This window comes from Cynocephalus volans, chromosome 3, assembly GCF_027409185.1.
Source record: "Cynocephalus volans isolate mCynVol1 chromosome 3, mCynVol1.pri, whole genome shotgun sequence".
Classification (NCBI taxonomy): Eukaryota; Metazoa; Chordata; class Mammalia; order Dermoptera; family Cynocephalidae; genus Cynocephalus; species Cynocephalus volans.
Window position 1 is genome coordinate 73,364,878 of NC_084462.1, and position 17,542 is coordinate 73,382,419.

At 42.0% G+C, this 17,542-nt stretch overlaps 1 protein-coding gene across 2 annotated transcripts in view; it reads right to left on the reverse strand.

The window, feature by feature from the left end:
• Positions 1-16,954, reverse strand: part of MAP2K1 (mitogen-activated protein kinase kinase 1) — a 74,910-nt gene extending 57,956 nt beyond the window's left edge. Inside the window, exon 1 of one of the 2 annotated variants that reach the window (XM_063088987.1) lies at positions 16,445-16,954. In XM_063088987.1, coding sequence (XP_062945057.1) covers positions 16,445-16,524 — 80 coding nt within the window. In that variant the 5' untranslated portion in view covers positions 16,525-16,954. The remainder of the gene's footprint in view (positions 1-16,444) is intronic. The other variant, XM_063088988.1, reaches the window with a different exon arrangement.
• Between the last annotated feature and the right edge of the window lie 588 nt (positions 16,955-17,542).

Below are 17,542 nucleotides of genomic sequence, written 5' to 3' on the forward strand. Positions count from 1 at the left end.
TTGGGTTATATATCTGCCTGTCATATTTGACACATCAAAATCTGATGATTTTTAGAGCCAAAGAACCAAAAGATATGACTGTGTCATCATTCCAGAATAACTGTTAAGAGAAAAATTAACAATAATTTTTCTTTCCTTCCAAATATACTTATCACCCTTCTCCCCTTCCTCCCCGCCCCCCATAAGTTAAATCCTATCAGTCAAACCCACACAGCATTAACTCCTAGGCTACATGTGACTGTACAGAAATCTGTCAAGACTTTAATGACCCTTACCATTAAAATGTCAAGAGAAAATGTAAGGGTTAACAGGAAATTAACTCACCCAGTGCTGGGGGCCTTTAACAATGAACAAGTATTCACCTTTATTCATTTTAAACTGAACATATCATAGACTGTCTTCCCAGTTGTAAGACAGAAGCGAATGGCAGACAGTGGGCCCTCCTGCTAGAGAGAAGTCAGCAGCTCTGGATCTCGACTCAGGTCTTCACCAGCCCTACAACACCAAGTAAGCTGCCAGGAAGTTGAACTACCAGGATCCTTTTCCATCTCTAACATTTTAAGGAGGTGGCTACACTCAAGGAAGAAGGAATTAAAGGTGCTGGTGGGGAAAAGGATGATTAATATAATGTAATTCTATCCTGGGCCCAGAAATAGCCTGTATTACCACAGCATTCACCTTATCAACCTAGATTTATTAGGGGGTGGGAGAATCAGTGGGTGGGAATCACAGCCACCTACAGTGAAATTAAACTCTGTTCCCAAATGAGTTCTGCTGAAGTGTGATTTGTCCAGAGAGTGTTAAACAACTTACTTACCATCAATATGAAACCATGTTACCAAAATTGTGTTATTGCACAAACTTAACTTTTTCCCAACTGTTATTTGCAGAGAGAATGCAGAGCTGAGAATCCTGTATCTGTGGCCATCTGTCCTACCCCAGTCCCTGGAGAGGCGTGGGGGGAGTGTGAAAAGCCACCAGGTGCCATGTAAATTCAGCCACCAATGTCACATATCCATCAAGGAGCCTACCATTTGCTGAAAATAAGTATGCAACTCAGCACGCAAAAGAGGCTTGCTAATCCATCCAACCCAAACATTCTCTCAGCCTTCCTTCATGCCAGGAACAGGGCTGAGGGAACAGCATGGAATAGGGAAGATATCACCACCAGTATATGCCTCTCAAATGTTCCCCCGCTCTGGGCTAGGAAGGGACTGTTGGAGGAAAAAGCAGCACAGAGAGGACTATGAGCACTCTCAGCTGCCCATGTGACATGCACAAGTCTTTTACCCAGAAGCAGTTTCCTCATTTATCAAGTAGAGATAACACACATCGCACAGGCTTCATGTGGTTGAGTGAGGAAATAAATGGATTTAAAAACAATGAAGCGTATACAGAGCCTCCAAGAACAAATGCTAGTTACCATCAACACTGTGACCCTCCTATGCTAGCATGTTATAAACTGAAAATAATCAACCATCAATAAAGTCAAAGACAGACTTCACAGGGATTAGCAAAGCCTTGCCCTTCGGAGAGGAACATCTTCTGCCCACTGGCTTTCCTGCCATCTCAAGGCTTGCTTAGTCATTCAATAAAACTTTACCAAACTAGGGAACATGCTATGCACTGGAGATAAGGCTGAATAAGACCCAGACCCATTCTGATCCCTGTCACCAAAACAAAGAAAAAGAATAAAAAAGAGCCAGTCCCAGGCTTCCCCAAGTCCAGTCCAACTGAACGGTTACGCAAACAACTAAAGTGTGATAGGATATATATAGAGTGTTCTGGAGGGCGGAGCAGATGACCACTGCCTGGAATGGGGTGGAGGAGATATCTATGATGGATTTACAGAAGAGGTGACCTATAAACTGAGCTTTGACTTAAGATTTGGATTTTAAAATACACCAAAGGTGGAGAAGGGAATCCCCAGTAGAAGACACAGTATCAGCAGAGGCCATGGCTCACTGGGGAAGATGTCTAGGCAAACCATGAGCTGATCCCCAACCATCTGGCTTCAGCCACAGGAAGAGAGTGTTACCTTCCAGTTATGCCATCAAAAGCCAGTGACTACCTCTCCCTAACTGCACCCCATCCCCCCAAACACACGCAAAGCCCAGGAAATCCTTGTTAAAGTCCTGGAGAAGAAAGCTGAGCTTCCTGGGTGGAGCTTGTCAGGCATATGGCCATCTTACAGAAGCTGGGAGGAATCTACATTGGTATGTACTGTGTGGCAGTTGTTTCCTAGGCACCTTTTCCAGACTCCTATTCCACTGAAAATAATTCTTTTGCTTCCTGCACATCCTTAAAAATTGCAAGTATGCCTGGTGTTGTCTCTATTCTAAGTCTTCTAAGTCTAAGAACAGCTGAAGATCTCTGCCATTGGAAGTTCTTTGGGAGGTGAAAATTTTCTCTCCTCCTCACCTGACAGAGTAAGGCACCTGGGCTGGGGATCTAATCCTAGCCGTTGCCATTAGTCCTGTCCATCATAAAAAGCAGTTTTCACACATAGAATGTCTTAATCCTTTCTGCTGGGTAAATGTTATTATGCCCATTTTACAGATCTGGAAACAGACTCAAGGATGGAAAAGAACTTGCACAAGATCACTTGGATAGTAAGAGGCAGGGGTCAGGATTAAAACTCAAGTCTACTGACTCCAAAGCCTTCCATCTATGCTACTCAAAACTCACACACTTCAAAACAGAATCTGCTGTCATGTGGCCAACTTCTCTTAACCCTTCTTTGCAGTCCTAGATTCTTTCTCTGCCAAAAGATAGGACTGTAACAAGATCTCCAAGAGTACTTTCAACAAAAAAATTTAATCTACTTAATATCTATTTAGAGCTTCAAAGTGTGCTGAGTTATGACCTATATGATAATGTGGAGCTCATACATAAACCCTGAAAGGTAAGAAGCCATTATCATCACCCCCACTTTGGAGATAAGAAACTAAGGCAGAGTGATTACTTGGCAAGTTAATAGTTGCACTAGAAAAGGAGCTCAAATTTCACACTTTTACTTTACACAAGGCTTTATTATTCCAAAGCACTACAGCCTGAAACTTCTGAAACCCGAAAACTTTCAGAACCCTGTGGAAGAGGGCTTATTCTCTGGATTCAAATGAAACACTTGAGGAGGAAGAAATACTCAAAATCTGATTGGGAAGTTGGGCTTTTCACTGTACCACTAGCATCTAAAACAAGCACCACTCTGAGAGGGAACAGTCATCCTCCTCAGAACATCCTGTATCTGTGCCTTTTAACACCAAAACTCTCAGAAACCCAGTTTTCTAGAAATTAGACCCTACACTACAAAATAACACAGGGAGTTCTCTGGATGTGCTGCTTTCGCACTGTGGGATCTGGCAGTTAGAAAGACCAGATGTCAGAGCTCCTAGGGACCCCTTCCAGCTGTTCCCACCATCTATAAAGTCCTTTCCACCTCCACTTAGCACTCTCAGGGAAGACAGGCACTTTCCTGGAGACCTTGTCATCATTCCAATTTCTCCATTTTTCATCCCTCTGAGAATATTCATGCACAAGACTTTAATATTTCTTTTAAAAAGAAACCCAAAACTTTAATTTCTGTTTCTGAAAGACAACTTTCTAAACCATGAGTCTGTTAGTTATAGTGGAAATCAAACATCAAATTTAGGCTTCCTAAAAATATTACCCCAGTACAATGCCTTTTTGCTCACACATGCCCATCCCCAAAATGCACACAGATACACTTTAGACTGTCATTTAGATTCTGGAATGTATAACTTAAATGTCTTTAATAGCACCTAATAAAAGACATTTGCACAGGTTTCTTTACTTCAGAGCTATGAGCCAAACTGAAGCTTTTATTGAATTTCAAAACTAAATAGGTAGATATGTGGATGGCAAACACTGACAATTCAGATAAGAATTTTTTTTTTTTCCCTAAAAAGATGACTGGTAAGGGGATCTTAACCCTTGACTTGGTGTTGTCAGCACCATGCTCTCCGAAATGAGCCAACCAGCCACCTCTATATAGGGATCCAAATCTGCGTCCTTGGTGTTATCAGCACCACACTCTACCAAGTGAGCCACGGGCCGGCTCTTCAGATAAGAATTTAAAATGCATTCAACTTGGCCATAACATCTGCACCTTTGTCAATTTTCAGCAAAAGTCCTTTTAGCCCATCTTGCACCCCAGTGCCTGATATATTTTACATATATGTTAAATATCAGTTTAATGAATGTTAACACATCTTAATCTTAATACACAAGTCAGAAATGTATTGTAATTTTGGTCATACTCTACATCTATCTGACTTTAACATAAATACCATTTGAATCAACAGCAAATAATGGGCAACTGCTTGCATCCAAAGTATACACCTCTGTCATTTGAACTGTTTTGAAGTTGGTCTTGTTCAGAAGACAAATGGTTAGCAGCTGCAAGTTCAATTACAAAGTGCTTGGTAGGAAGGCAGAGAAGAAACAAGGAGGACTCTAAGTGCTATTTCATACACTAAGCATGGAATTCTTTTCCAACAAACATCTTTCATTTCCTTGGAGGAAACTAATCCAGGCATGCCCTTTGAACTGGGAGAAACACAGGGCTGTCCTTTGAGGGAAAGAATCTAGTTTAAAGGGCAAAGTTGGGAGAGTAAGGGAGTCACTCTGTTTGCACATCTCTATTCTGTTCTTTTTTTTTTAAGGGAAAGTGTGGGGCATGGGAAAATCTACCAGGCAACCAGTCCGAAGGCCTAGAAAAAGCTATTTCCTTTCTTTATCCCTCATTCTCTCCTTTGCAAAATAAAGGGTCAAAAATTAATTAACTAATTAAAGGGGCAAAATTGATCAGCGCTAATAGAACTTTCCACAATGATGGAAATGTCCTAATCTGTGCTGTCCAATACAGTAGCCACTAGCCACATGTGGCCACCTAGCCCTTGAAATGTAGCTAGTGCAACTTAGGAACTGACTTTTAAACTTTACTTAATTTTAATTTAATTAAATTTAAAGAGGCACATGTGGCTAGTGGCTATAGTTTTGAAAAGTGCAGCTCTAGAAAGACCTCTAGCATTTTACAGTCTTTGGAGGGCCATGTGGAAAAAGCATGGGTATTATTAGAGTAAGACAGACCTGGGTTCTAAACTTCACTCCACCGCTTAACTAGTTGTGCAACCTTTGAAATTACTTAACTTCCCCGAGCTTCATTTTCCTTATTTGAACAATAGAATACTCTAGACTTTCTTGCAGAATTTTAATGCAAACTTGAGATAATGGATGTAAATAAAGTAGACAGGCCTTCAATAAATGGTACCTATTTTCCAGTTATTATGTCCTTTAGAAATAAAAGTTTCAAGTCACCTGACTTCATCCTACTGTTCCATCCTTAATTAGGATCTGTTCTTATTATCCCACAGATTAACAACTGTGGTCCTACAGATGCTGCTTCAGATGCAACCTTGTTTATCAAGGAAGCAACTTGCTCAGGAATTGTTCCAGGTCTTCAGCTGTGGGCAAGCCTCCAGTAACCCAAGTCCTTTCTGCCTCCGGAACCACTAATTTCCGCTTACCCTGTGTCCCCTCCACCTCACACGGTCATTCAGGAATTTACATACTCTTCCCTGTCACTGCATATCAAGCTGAGACTTTGTTCAACACAACCAAAACACCTGTTGGTTCTGATTACACCAAGGTCTAGGGTTAAATCCTTGTACTGGCCAGCTGCTTAAAAAAAAAAAAAAAAAAAAAAAAAAAAAACACCTGTTGGTAGTTTCTGGCACTTTCCTCACCAACTCAACCCTTGACTACCCCTTTTTACTGGGAAATGCTTTAGGACTGTTTTTAATTTTTCAGTGATTTAGAACTTTCAGAAACAGAAATGCAGCAAGCTACATTTGTGGCTAACTCACTGTTAGTCTAGTTACCAAAATATAACAAGCCAAAGAGACTGTTTTAAGAGTGTTCCAGTAAAATAATAAAAGGGTTGCAATCTATAGCTAAATTAATATAACATGTTATGAGCCTAGTCTAAATATTCCATTGGTCCTTCCTTTAGTGAATGAAATCTTTCCTTGGCTCCAATGACCAAGTTTTATCCGTGGACACAAATGAGTGACTAAGAAAAGCAGGATAAATTTTCTATTATTAATAAGTATTGGGATGCTAAGTGGCTCTCTTCTTCCTATTTCCCCACCATTCCACAAACTCCGAGAGAGAGAGTAGCTGAAATACAGGCTGGCATTTTGGTAGGATTTCAATCCAGATTTGAGTAAGCCATTACACAAAAGGTTTACAGTTAGCCTGGATTCTTGTTAACTTTTAAGGCCTCCCCCAACAAGGACATTCTTGAAGGATTACTTACTGAAGGGTGGTATGAAAGCAAGGAAGGCAAATAATTTTGACTCTGGACTCTCAAATGTGGTGAGGGTCTGATTGAATTTTTTAAAACTAACATGGACATGCAAGTTATAACTCAATGAAGAAGAAAACATAATTAACCTGGATCCTGACAAACCTAGAAGGACAACAATGATTGGCTAATTAGTCACATCTTCTCCCTATAATTCCCCAAATTTACAGGTTTAGCCTTATCCGGAACTCACATGGATTATTCACTCAATTTTTCTACTCTGTCTGAAAAGTAAATGCACTTAAAAGCATTTGAGATTCTGAACCCTTCTTGGTAACAGTTAAACTCAAAATAGGTCAATTCCAGACAGGCATTCATTTCAAGGGGACTTTGGTCTGTGGTTATTTTGAAAAACACTGCTTTTAAAACTGACATTTTGAAGTTTAAAAATAGGCCCTCCTACTAAGGATTAAGAACTAAAATACACTTTCCTCCCCCCATTTTCTTATTCTCTTTCCCTCAACCACCTAGGAGAGTGGTGATATAGAGGGGTACCTTCACCAGAGCTTCAATCACTTCAAAATAATTCTTTTAGGATATTGGGTAAAGTTACCAAAATTCAGTGTGGGGTAAACTTGGAAAATCAAGCCAAGTGTCCCAAATGAAAACGTAATATATACATAATAAGAAAATGAGTAGGGATAAAAGCTCAACCACCTCCTTCCATTCCAGCAGTGTGAACTCTGGCAAGTTCCTTCCCCTCTCTGGGTCTAGTTTCCTCATCTCTCAAACGAAGGAACAGGGCTAGAGATCTGCAAGGTCCCATCCAGCCCTAGCAGGCTCTGTTTCTATAAAGCTGGGCAGCTGCTTCCTATTTTCATGGCTCCTTGGAGAGAACAGAAAAGTCCCTGGCCTAGAAGGTCCTCGGGAAGCCTCATTATACTTAGTAGTGTTCCCTGCAACACAAGAACTACTGAGAGCAACACAACATGAGACGGCCATAAAATATATAACGTGTTGAAAGGAAAAAGTTGTTCTGTAGATGATACTAGTAAATCTTGAAATGCATATATGCGCAATCAAAAAAATGACTAGATATAATAAGAGAATTCATTGGTTAGAATGTGGTATTATAACACCAAGATCAAGGGTTCAGATCCCCACACCAACTGGCCACCAAAAAAAAGTGAATTTAACAAAGCTACAGGATATAAACAATTCATACAAATCAAATCATAGTCAAGATGAAATCATGAAAGCAACAAAAACGTTAAGAATTTGAGATATTAACTCAGGACACAAAAGAATTATTAAGAAAAAACTATAACACCAGAACAGGAGAAAGAGAGGAAGACATTAATAAATGAAAAGATACCCCATGAAAATTTTTAAAGTTTTCTTCAACCCTATCAAATTAAAAAAACAATTATGACTATCAAAACTACATAACAGGTTAAAAAGAAAGTTTAGACATAGATCAAAAATACCATAAAAAGCAAGTAAAGATAAACCTGAAAATACAACAGATGGGTAAATAAATCATTTAATAAACTCCGGTAAGATGCTAGAACTCACTGTGGAGAAAAATTAGAGCTAAACTTCACACCAAACTAATTCCAGATGGGACAAAGAGTTAACCACATAAAGGAGAGAAAAGGCTACAGAAAAATGAACCCCATACTCCTTCCAGGTGGGGAGAGATGACAGACGTCTAAATGTTGATGAAAAGTAGACCATCCCATACAAAAGACATGCCATTGAAGATTAAAAAAGGTTTTTTTCTTATACAACATTAAACACAATCAGACAATGTAGTCATCACAATTTATAAAACTTTAAAATACAAAACATGTAAAATCTATCTAGAAATATCTTTTTAAATGGTTAGAAGGGGAAAAAAGCTTACATCTGACTTTTCAAAATGTTCAGCCTGGTACCAAAAGAATCGTCACAACTTACCTCTCCAGCTTCATCTCCCACAACCTGCTCCAATGCACCAGTCACACTAAACTACTTGCCGGTTCCTCCACACATCCCAAGCTTTTCCACTGGTGTGAGGTTGCTCATCCTGTGCTGTCTTCCTGCCACGCCCCACCTTCCCATGGTAATCTTAGCCATCCTTCAAGACCCAGCTCGAATGTCATCTCCTCCGTGAAGGCTCTCCGAATCGCCCCTCCTGGATGTGCGATCTCCCTCCTCTGAATAAGCTCCCACAGAGCTTTCTTTGTACCACTTCTTTTGAGGCACTTTTCTTACTCTGCAGCTCCTGTCTCCTTCTGGTGCCCCTGCAATCTCCCCCTTCCCTCCCATATTAGTTTTTAAAACCCCTGGAGGCAGAGATAATCTTACTCATTTCTAAATCGCCTACCTGCAGCTCCCAGCATACTGACTTATATTCAGTAAGCACTCAACAAATATTAGTTTAAACTGAATTGATAAAATACAGAAAATAATCCCATTTCAAAAATATAGCTATTAAAGGAAAGCAAACTAGCCTTTAAAGGAACCCTTATTCAGCCTATTAAACTATCAAAAAACATTAAACTTAGAAAAAAAATGGTTGAAATATACATTGTAAAGTAGCTCAATCTTTTTTTGGAACATATTGTGTTAACATGTAACAACAGCGGTAGCATGGTCCCTTGCCTCTGATTTGGTGGATGAATTCATCTAAAAGCAAAACAAAACAAAGCAAATTGATTCAAAAACATTAACAAGAGTATCATTAAATAATAAAAACCTAGAAGCCACCTAAATAATCAACAGTGTCATTTGCTTAGTCAGACCCTATCAAACTCTACTCTTCAGCTAATAAAAATGACAACTATGAGGATTACGTCCATGTGTAAAAATGGGGTAGGCGGGGCTTATCAACATCTCAACTATCTAAAAAACGTGCACTGTGTAATGGAATAAACAAAAGTTAAACTGGAGAATTGATGTCTGTATGTTCCTTCTTTAAAAAGTGTTTATAGGGCCGGCCCCTGGCTCATTTGGGAGAGTGTGGTGCTGATAACAAGGCCATGGTTTCGGATCCCTATATAGGGATGGCCGGTTAGCCCACTTGGGAGAGCCTGGTGATGACAACACCAAGTCAAGGGTTAAGATCCCCTTACCGGTCATCTTTTTTTAAAAAAAAAGGTATTTATACATTCAATATTTTTAAAGACTTGTCTAAAGATAGATAGCAGGCAACTATCTAAGGAAGGGGGAGGTAGAGGTCACTTAACCTTTGTCTACTTTTTTTTCAACCCCTGTGTAACTTCTTAAGGTGACTCCCTTTCTGACATCAAAGCAGATGCCCCTGAGTGAGAGTTACACAGAGAAATCGGAGGCAGGATCAGAATTTTTAGCAGTTGGCCCTTCACCAGGATTCAGAGAACACCTGCTATTTTAAAACAAAACACCATTCATCCTGGGAGGAGTTAACTTAGCAAACAGGTATGTAAGCCTCTAAACAACAGCTCTCCTGGACTTTGGGGCAACAAAACCAGGACACAGGACATGAAGAAAAACGCAATCATGTGGCAGTAAGAGACCAGGATGATTTTTCAAAACTGGCAGTTTCTGGAAAGGAAAAACAAAAACAAAATTGGGACCCTAAGCTTTCTTCTCAGGCTCACCTCATCTCCTTCCCAGTGTCTCCAGGTTTTTTTCAACATGTCAGAAGGATTCAACATTGCTCAACCCATGGTTGAAATAACTACCATCCATACAGAGGAAGGTACTAAAGTACTAAAATGTGTGACTCATTAAAAACTTAAGTTGCATTTAATGTGACATTTCTTACACAATATAGACCAGAAGTCCAAAGGGATGGGAAAGAGCAAATAGGAGTTGAAAGTAAAAAGGACATAAAACTTTGGATGATCAAACCATTTTCAAAAAAAGGATGAATTTTGTTCTTTGGGTACTTTATAAAATATATTATAAATATTTTCAAACATAGAGAAAAATGGAAAGAATAAAACAGTGAAACCCATAAACTAACCAACTAAACAAAACAACTGTGAACATTTTGCCCCATTTGCTTTATCCACTATGTGTGTATGAGTATGTTTTTTTTCCTGAACCAAAGTTAGTTTCATGCACCATGTATGAATGCAAATTTTCTCACATAATCATAATACCATTATTACATCTAAAACTTTAACAATCATACGCTATTCAAATTTCTCCAACTGTCCCAAGAATGTATTTTATAACTGTTTCATTTTTTGATCCAGAATCGAAGGTTCAAGCAGTACATTTGATTGGCATGTTCCCTTAGCGTCTTATTCTAGAACAGTACTACTCTCCCTTTTTTTTCCCCAATGACATTGACTTTTTAAAGAGAATAAGTCAATTATCTTAGATAATGTTCCAAATCCTGTATTTGTCTGATTGTTTCCTCCTAGTGTCATTTAACTTGTTCCTCTGTCCCTGTATTTGCTATAAACACGAATTTAGGTCTCAGGCTTGATTAGATGCAGGTTTGGGCTGCAGTATATGAAATGCCCAAATAAACAGGATTTATCAACATTTGCAATCTGTTATTAAGAACAAAAAATAACATTCAGCTTTCTGAGAGAAAGAAATCAAAAGGTAGCATCATTAACAACACATCACACTTGGATAGCATTCCAGTGATGATAAAGTGTTTTACATACATTATATCGGATGATGTTCACCCCTCCTACCTCCCTCGCAGGTTTTTTATATTATCATCCTTACTTTACTAATGAGGAAAACTCTGCTCAGTGAAGTTAAGCAGCACACCCAGACTAGCTGTTTAGCTCAGGTAGTTAGAGCGCAGCCTTATAACACCAAGGTCACAAGTTCAGATCCCCAAACTGGCCAACTGCCAAAAAAAACCAACAAAATGTAGCATGCCTAAGGTCATGTAATTAAGTGATGTAACTAAGAAGTACTATAATTCCAAACACAGCATGGAGTTGCACAGCAAAGCCTACATACACAGGAGATAAGCTTTATGATGCATCTTGAAAGATGAGTAGCGCTCATTTATTCCAGGCACTATGCTAGATACTGGGAAAATATCAGTGCATAAGACAGTAATGGACAGGGCTGGCCCATGGCTCACTTGGGAGAGTGCGGTGCTGATAACACCAAGGCCATGGGTTCGGATCTCTATATAGGGATGGCCAGTTAGCTCACTTGGGAGAGCGTGGTGCTGACAACACCACGTCAAGGGTTAAGATCCCTTTACCAGTCATCTTAAAAAAAAAAAGGACAGTAATGGTCCCTGCCCACACAGAAGCTAAAACATGGCAGCAAATATCAAACAAAAATAAAATCATGCTGGAATGTGGAAGGCATTCCAGATAAAGGAAACCACGTGAGCAAGACCAGACAGAGGTAAGAAGCAGTATCTGGGGGAGAGGTAACGACAGTAAAGGGATCAGCATGGACCACAGTAAGTGAATTGGGAAACAGGAAAATCAAGCTGGATGAGTAAGGCAGGGCCAACAGCTACTCTACTACAGCACCCTCTCCCTCTCTTTCAAAGGTGCATAAATAAGTGAAAGTGGAATTTTGTAAGTGTTTATTTTCAAACAAGAGCCCCACACACCTCCTTGCCATGGGCTAAGTCATCCTTATGAATCTCTGCTATTTTTTTTAATCTGCTGCAACAACAGTAGAGACATTCTCCCCAAGGATGCAGGCTTCAGCAGGCCTTACTTTTCAGCTGAAGCTGTTCTAAAAGACAGCACGAGTATTAGTTATTGAATCAACAACCCAACAGAAGCATCCAAGTTCAAAACTAAAAAATCAGTCTAACACCACTTCAAAAGCCCCTAGTTATCATGGTACACATTTCAGAAAAGGCCATAAGATACCCCAAAAAAGTACATCAACCTGTCTCAACCTTTCTGTCCCCTACCTCAAGGGCCTCATGTTCTAACAGATGTGTGTTCCTTACAAACCTGGCAGAACTGCTGATGCTATGGACTATGCTCTGAATGCAATAATTAAGTCTGCGTGTTTCAGGGTTACATAGAAACAGTTCAAAATCCAACATAGTGGACAGCATCAAGGCCAAGCAATGAATCTTCCTAAGTTTATTCAGTACCTTATGGCCTTCAAAGCACTTTATATATGCGTGTGTGTATGGGTGTATGGGTGTGTGTGTGTGTGTGTGTGTGTGTGTGTGTGTGTGTGTGTGTGTGTGTGTGTGTGTGATCTTGTTTTATAGATGTTGTCTTGTTTAATCTTTACAATACTCATTTGATGTAGGAACTGTCCAATCATTTAATCAACAGATATCGCTACCTAGTTCTGTGTACATGCCAGATACTGTTCTACACACTGAACAAGGAGCAAGGCAAAGCCCCAACCGCCATAAAGCCTGAATTTCAGGGCCGGCCCATGGCTCACTTGGGAGAGTATGGTGCTAATAACACCAAGGCCACAGGTTCGGATCCCTATATAGGGATGGCTGGTTAACTCACTTGAGAGAGTGTGGTGCTGACAATACCAAGTCAAGGGTTAAGATCTCCTTACCAGTCATCTTTTTAAAAAAATAAAATATTAGGGTGATCATTGCTTCTGTCCAAATACTCCTGGTTATCCTCCTTCCAAGAAGTTCCCTGCCCCCTTTGAAGGTTAGTGTGGCCATGTGAATTGCTTTGGCCAATAAAATGGGAGCAAAAGAGACATGTCTCACTTCCAGGCAAAAACCTGGTGCCTGAATATGGTTCCTTCTCATGTAAGCATATTCAGAGATGGTGCTTCCATTAGCTTGGGTCCCTGAAGGACTCCAATTTACAGAGCCTCCCACCAACCTGAAAGTGTGTTCAACTACTGAGATTTTGTGGTTTACCTCATCACAACCTATCTATCGCATCTGATGCAGATTTATAGCACAATAGCATTTAGTACCCTAAGCACAGAAACATACAAGACAATACTATCTACTTCCCTAGGGTACACATATAACCAACAAACAAGTGGAAATTATAAAGCAATATACTAAATACCCTGGAGTGAGTGAGCGGGTGCCTATAAAAGAAAAGGAAATGGGGAGAAGGGAATGAGTAAAGGAGAAAAAAAAATGAAAAGGCATAAAAAGGTATACTAAACACATTGTACAAATACTACAAATTTCATTCACTCATCGATTCATTCAACAAACATTTGTGTGTCTATTATGTGCCATATACTACAGAGCAGTGAATCAAAAAAAGGCAGCCCTATGCTCATAGTTTATGGTGTACAGGAGAGACAGATATTAAAAACACCCCAGTAAAAATTACAGACAAGGATTAATTCTCATTAAAAGATCAGGTTACATGAGAAAGAGGGACCTACTTTAGATTACATGGTCTGTGAGCATCTCTGAGAAAATGACATTGAAGTGGAGAGATGAAGATTGCTTCCTCCCTAGCTAGAGAAGAGAGAGGAATAATTCATTCTAGGCAAAGGGAAAAGCATGTGCAAGGGCCCGGAGGGAGTACAGACCATCCCATGGAGGAAGTGAAAGAGGACCAACGTGGCAGAAGAAAGGAGAGGCAGGAATCGTGGCTAGAAAGAGAGATGGGGAGGGTGCAACACTGTAGGCAGATCAGTCTCAGAGGCCAATATAAGGAGTCTGGATTTTATTCTAACTGCAATGGAACCAGAAAAACATTTTAAACAGAAGAATGATATAATCTTATTTCCAATTTATTTTATTCTAACACTTATGACCCTAGCAATATTCTCACACTTTTGCAAAACTGGCAAAAGAAAGATATTTTTGCATTCTTTTTCTTTGAGGACCCCCAGAACTTGCATAAATTTCAGGTCCCTTATTACCCAGCTCCATCTCCAAATGGGGTAAGTGCTATGTTAGAGGTAAATCCCAAGGTGCCAGGAGAAAAGTAACCTTGCCAATTTGCTACTAAGAGTTCTTTACAGTCAATGCATTTTTTTTTTTTTATTCTTTAGTTCACATCATCTGCTAATGTTTAAAATTGTGCCCTGGTCTAATCATAGAAATCAAGAGCAACAGAGTTCCTTCTGCTGGCAGCCCCAGACAGAGGAAGCTTTACTTGAGAAACACTCTCAGAGGTGAAAGATGAAAATGTATACAGCTTTCCCCCTCATCAGTGCTAGGAAATGTAGGGGAACAGTCCCTATCTGTGTCGGGCGGCCTACACTAAGATGCCTCCTACTGTAACACAGTAATGAGGCATGGAGGTAGTTACAGATGGCACAAAAAACTAAGCTAGTTGTTTGTCCAGAAGCAAAGGCACCTTAACACACACAGCAACCACTACAAACGGATATTACCTTCCCGTTTCCTTCAGCCTTCTCAACACTTATCCAGAAACAAAGGCAACAGCAGCCAATATTTTTTGAAAGGTTTGCCTGTATTAGCTCATTTAATCGTCACAAGTACTCTAAGTAGACTATTCTTAGCCCACTCTTGGAAATGAAAAATCTAAACCTAAGCCTTAGAGAAACTAAGAGACTTGTCCCTGGTCACAAAACCACAAGTAACAGAGCTAAGCTTCAAACCTAGCCTGACTCCTGAACTCAACCTCTTAACCACTGTTTAGAACCTACCAGTCCCACCCAAATTCTCCTGCAACCAAATCCAGGGTTGCAATTCTTATGCTCCTTGTTCTGCTTTCTTTTAATGAGATTTCTCCCCCTTGCAAGAATACAGTTGTATCACAATTAACAACGGAATGACAACAGGTACTTTTACTTAGTATCCACCTCCAAATCAACTAGGAAAAGGATGATCAGGCCTTAACTTTCAGCCCCAATTCAATGCAGTCAAAACTTGTCCTGAAAACAGTGAGAATTACTGAAGAATCCCCTGCTCTGGAGGCTTCCAGTCCATTTTAAGGGTGTTTAATACCGTACACTAACACTGAATGATTGTTTGCAATGCAATCCACCGACCTGTACAAGTCAACATCATGCAAAACAGATACTACAGTATTGAAGGCGGGGGGGTCTAATGAAGGAATCTGTTGGGAGCAGGTCTGAGGAACCTGGCTCAGTTCACACCACTGGTCCACCACCGGCCTTGTGATCCTAACAGTGATGAACAGAGTCACTAAGACAACACGTCCCCGGGGATATCAAAAATCTGAGGAGAGGAAGGGGTACTGAAATCACCACAGGGCAGAAGGTCCAAGCCTACTACTCTATTAATTTCATCAGCTAGCTTCCTAAAGTCTCCAGCGTTCAGGTAAAGAAGAACCTAACCTTTTCTGGTTATTTCTCCAGCAAGCTGAGTGTCTCTCCCTCACATAGTCTTGTCCCTTATCTGGGACACAGGAGAGCATGGGAGCTCAGAAGCCCCCATAAAACACCCTCATGGTTATTTAATGAAAAAAGTGCTGGTTTGTGAGCAACACTGGAAGCTGCGGATATGCAGCACACTGCGTGTGATCTCTATGGTCACTGCATTCCTGTCTCAAGCTAGGAGTTTAGGGCTCATGATCAAGTAAGGAAAGCCAGGGAAGCCATTGGTGAAGAGATGGTTTGTTGAATGAATGAATGAAGAGTCAAATGAAGACGAGGAAAGCCGCTCCCTTTGAGCAAAACAGTTCCCAGGAAGAAGGCCAAGGACCGGGAGCCCTCCAAGTCATCACGGTAAAAGCCACCGGTAAGTCTATGTACACCCGCCCCCACTGGCCCCACAGGTGTCAGGCACGAAGGAGAGGATGCCGCTCGCGGGTCCCAACTTTATGCTCCATACCCTGAGTGGTCTCAAAGGTGCAGACGCGATCTCAATTCTTTCCAAGACATTTCCCTCCTCTCCCGTTATAGACAAGAATCCCAGAGGATCACATTTAGAAAACAGCTGGGGGGAGGAAGGGGGAATTTACCAGATTATATTTCCTTGGGAGAAGACTGGTCAGTGGCCAGGGACGACAGAAGGGGGCGGGGGGTCGAGACTCGCGGGGTCCACTAACTCGTCTGAGTCAGAAGCACGATCAGTGCTTAGTCACCGATACCTCGGCAGCCGAGAGTTCCTCGCCCCCTGCCAGCCCGAGTCGTACGTGACGAACCCCAGCGCAGCTCTGCACGTCGCGCTCACCCGACTCGAGCTCTTGCGCCCTGCGGGGGCCTCCCCAGCCCTGCTCCGGCGCTCGCCGCCCGCCGCATACTTACTCCGCCGAGCTGGTCCCGTTAACCGCGGAGCCGTCAGGGGCCGGGTTCAGCTGGATGGGCGTCGGCTTCTTCTTGGGCATTTTGGACCCGGGAAAGTCGCTTCCAACTCCGGGGGGAGGGCTGCCCCGCGTCCGCTGTGCAGGGCCAGGTCGGGGCCGCGGGCCCGGAGACTACCTTATGGGGGCGCTCCCGTCAGCGCCGAGGGGCCGGAGGCAGTCCCCTGGGACCCCCCGCCCCACCCACCTCGCGCAGAAAGCCGAAGGGCTGCCCCGCCCGGTCGGAGAGGAGTGGGCAGTGCGCGCGCGGCTCGGCAGCCGGGATTTCCTCCCTCTCTCCCTCAGTCTCGGGTTCGAGCGGCGCCGCCGGGCGCGCAACAGAACCCTCCTCCGGCCCCAGCCGGGGAAAGCGAAGGTACCGCCGCGCTCGCAGGCGTCCCTGGGAGGGACTGACGGGCGGGGGAGGGGCGGGAAAGAGGGAAGCCTGTTCCCCGCCCCGGCTGCAGCGCTTTCCACACACCCGCTCGGCTCCGCCCCGATCGCCGCGCTGACAGCCAATGGGAGCAGACCTCGGAGGCAGATGACGCGGAAATACGTCACGGGGACGCGGGGCGGGACCCGCTGCGCCCTCTGCTGTCCCGAGGCCCCCAAGTAGACTCTACTGGGAAAGGAAGATCTGTGTTCTGGTTCCTACCTCGAGCGGCGACGTGAGCTCCTCCGCTCCTGGTACCCCGGCCTTTTTCTCTGTTCCTCTGCAGTGACTGGAGTCCCCTTTCTCCTTCGCCCCTCAGGCCGAGTCAAGTTGATGGAGATGAAATAAAAGAAAAAGGACCCCTTCTCGTGTCCAGAGGAGAGGCAGCGTGGTAGAAAACTTGTCAAGAAACTCCTTGCGCCTAATAAACTGGCATATATATATATATATATATATATATATATAATTTTTTTTATGGTGATGCTACCGATGAATGCAGGAGATGGGTACTAAATGCTGATGAGACCATAAATTGGTGCAATCTCTATTGATATACAACTCTGTACCCCACAGATATATACAATCAACTATGTTACAATTTAAAAAAAATTTTTTTTAATAAAATAATTC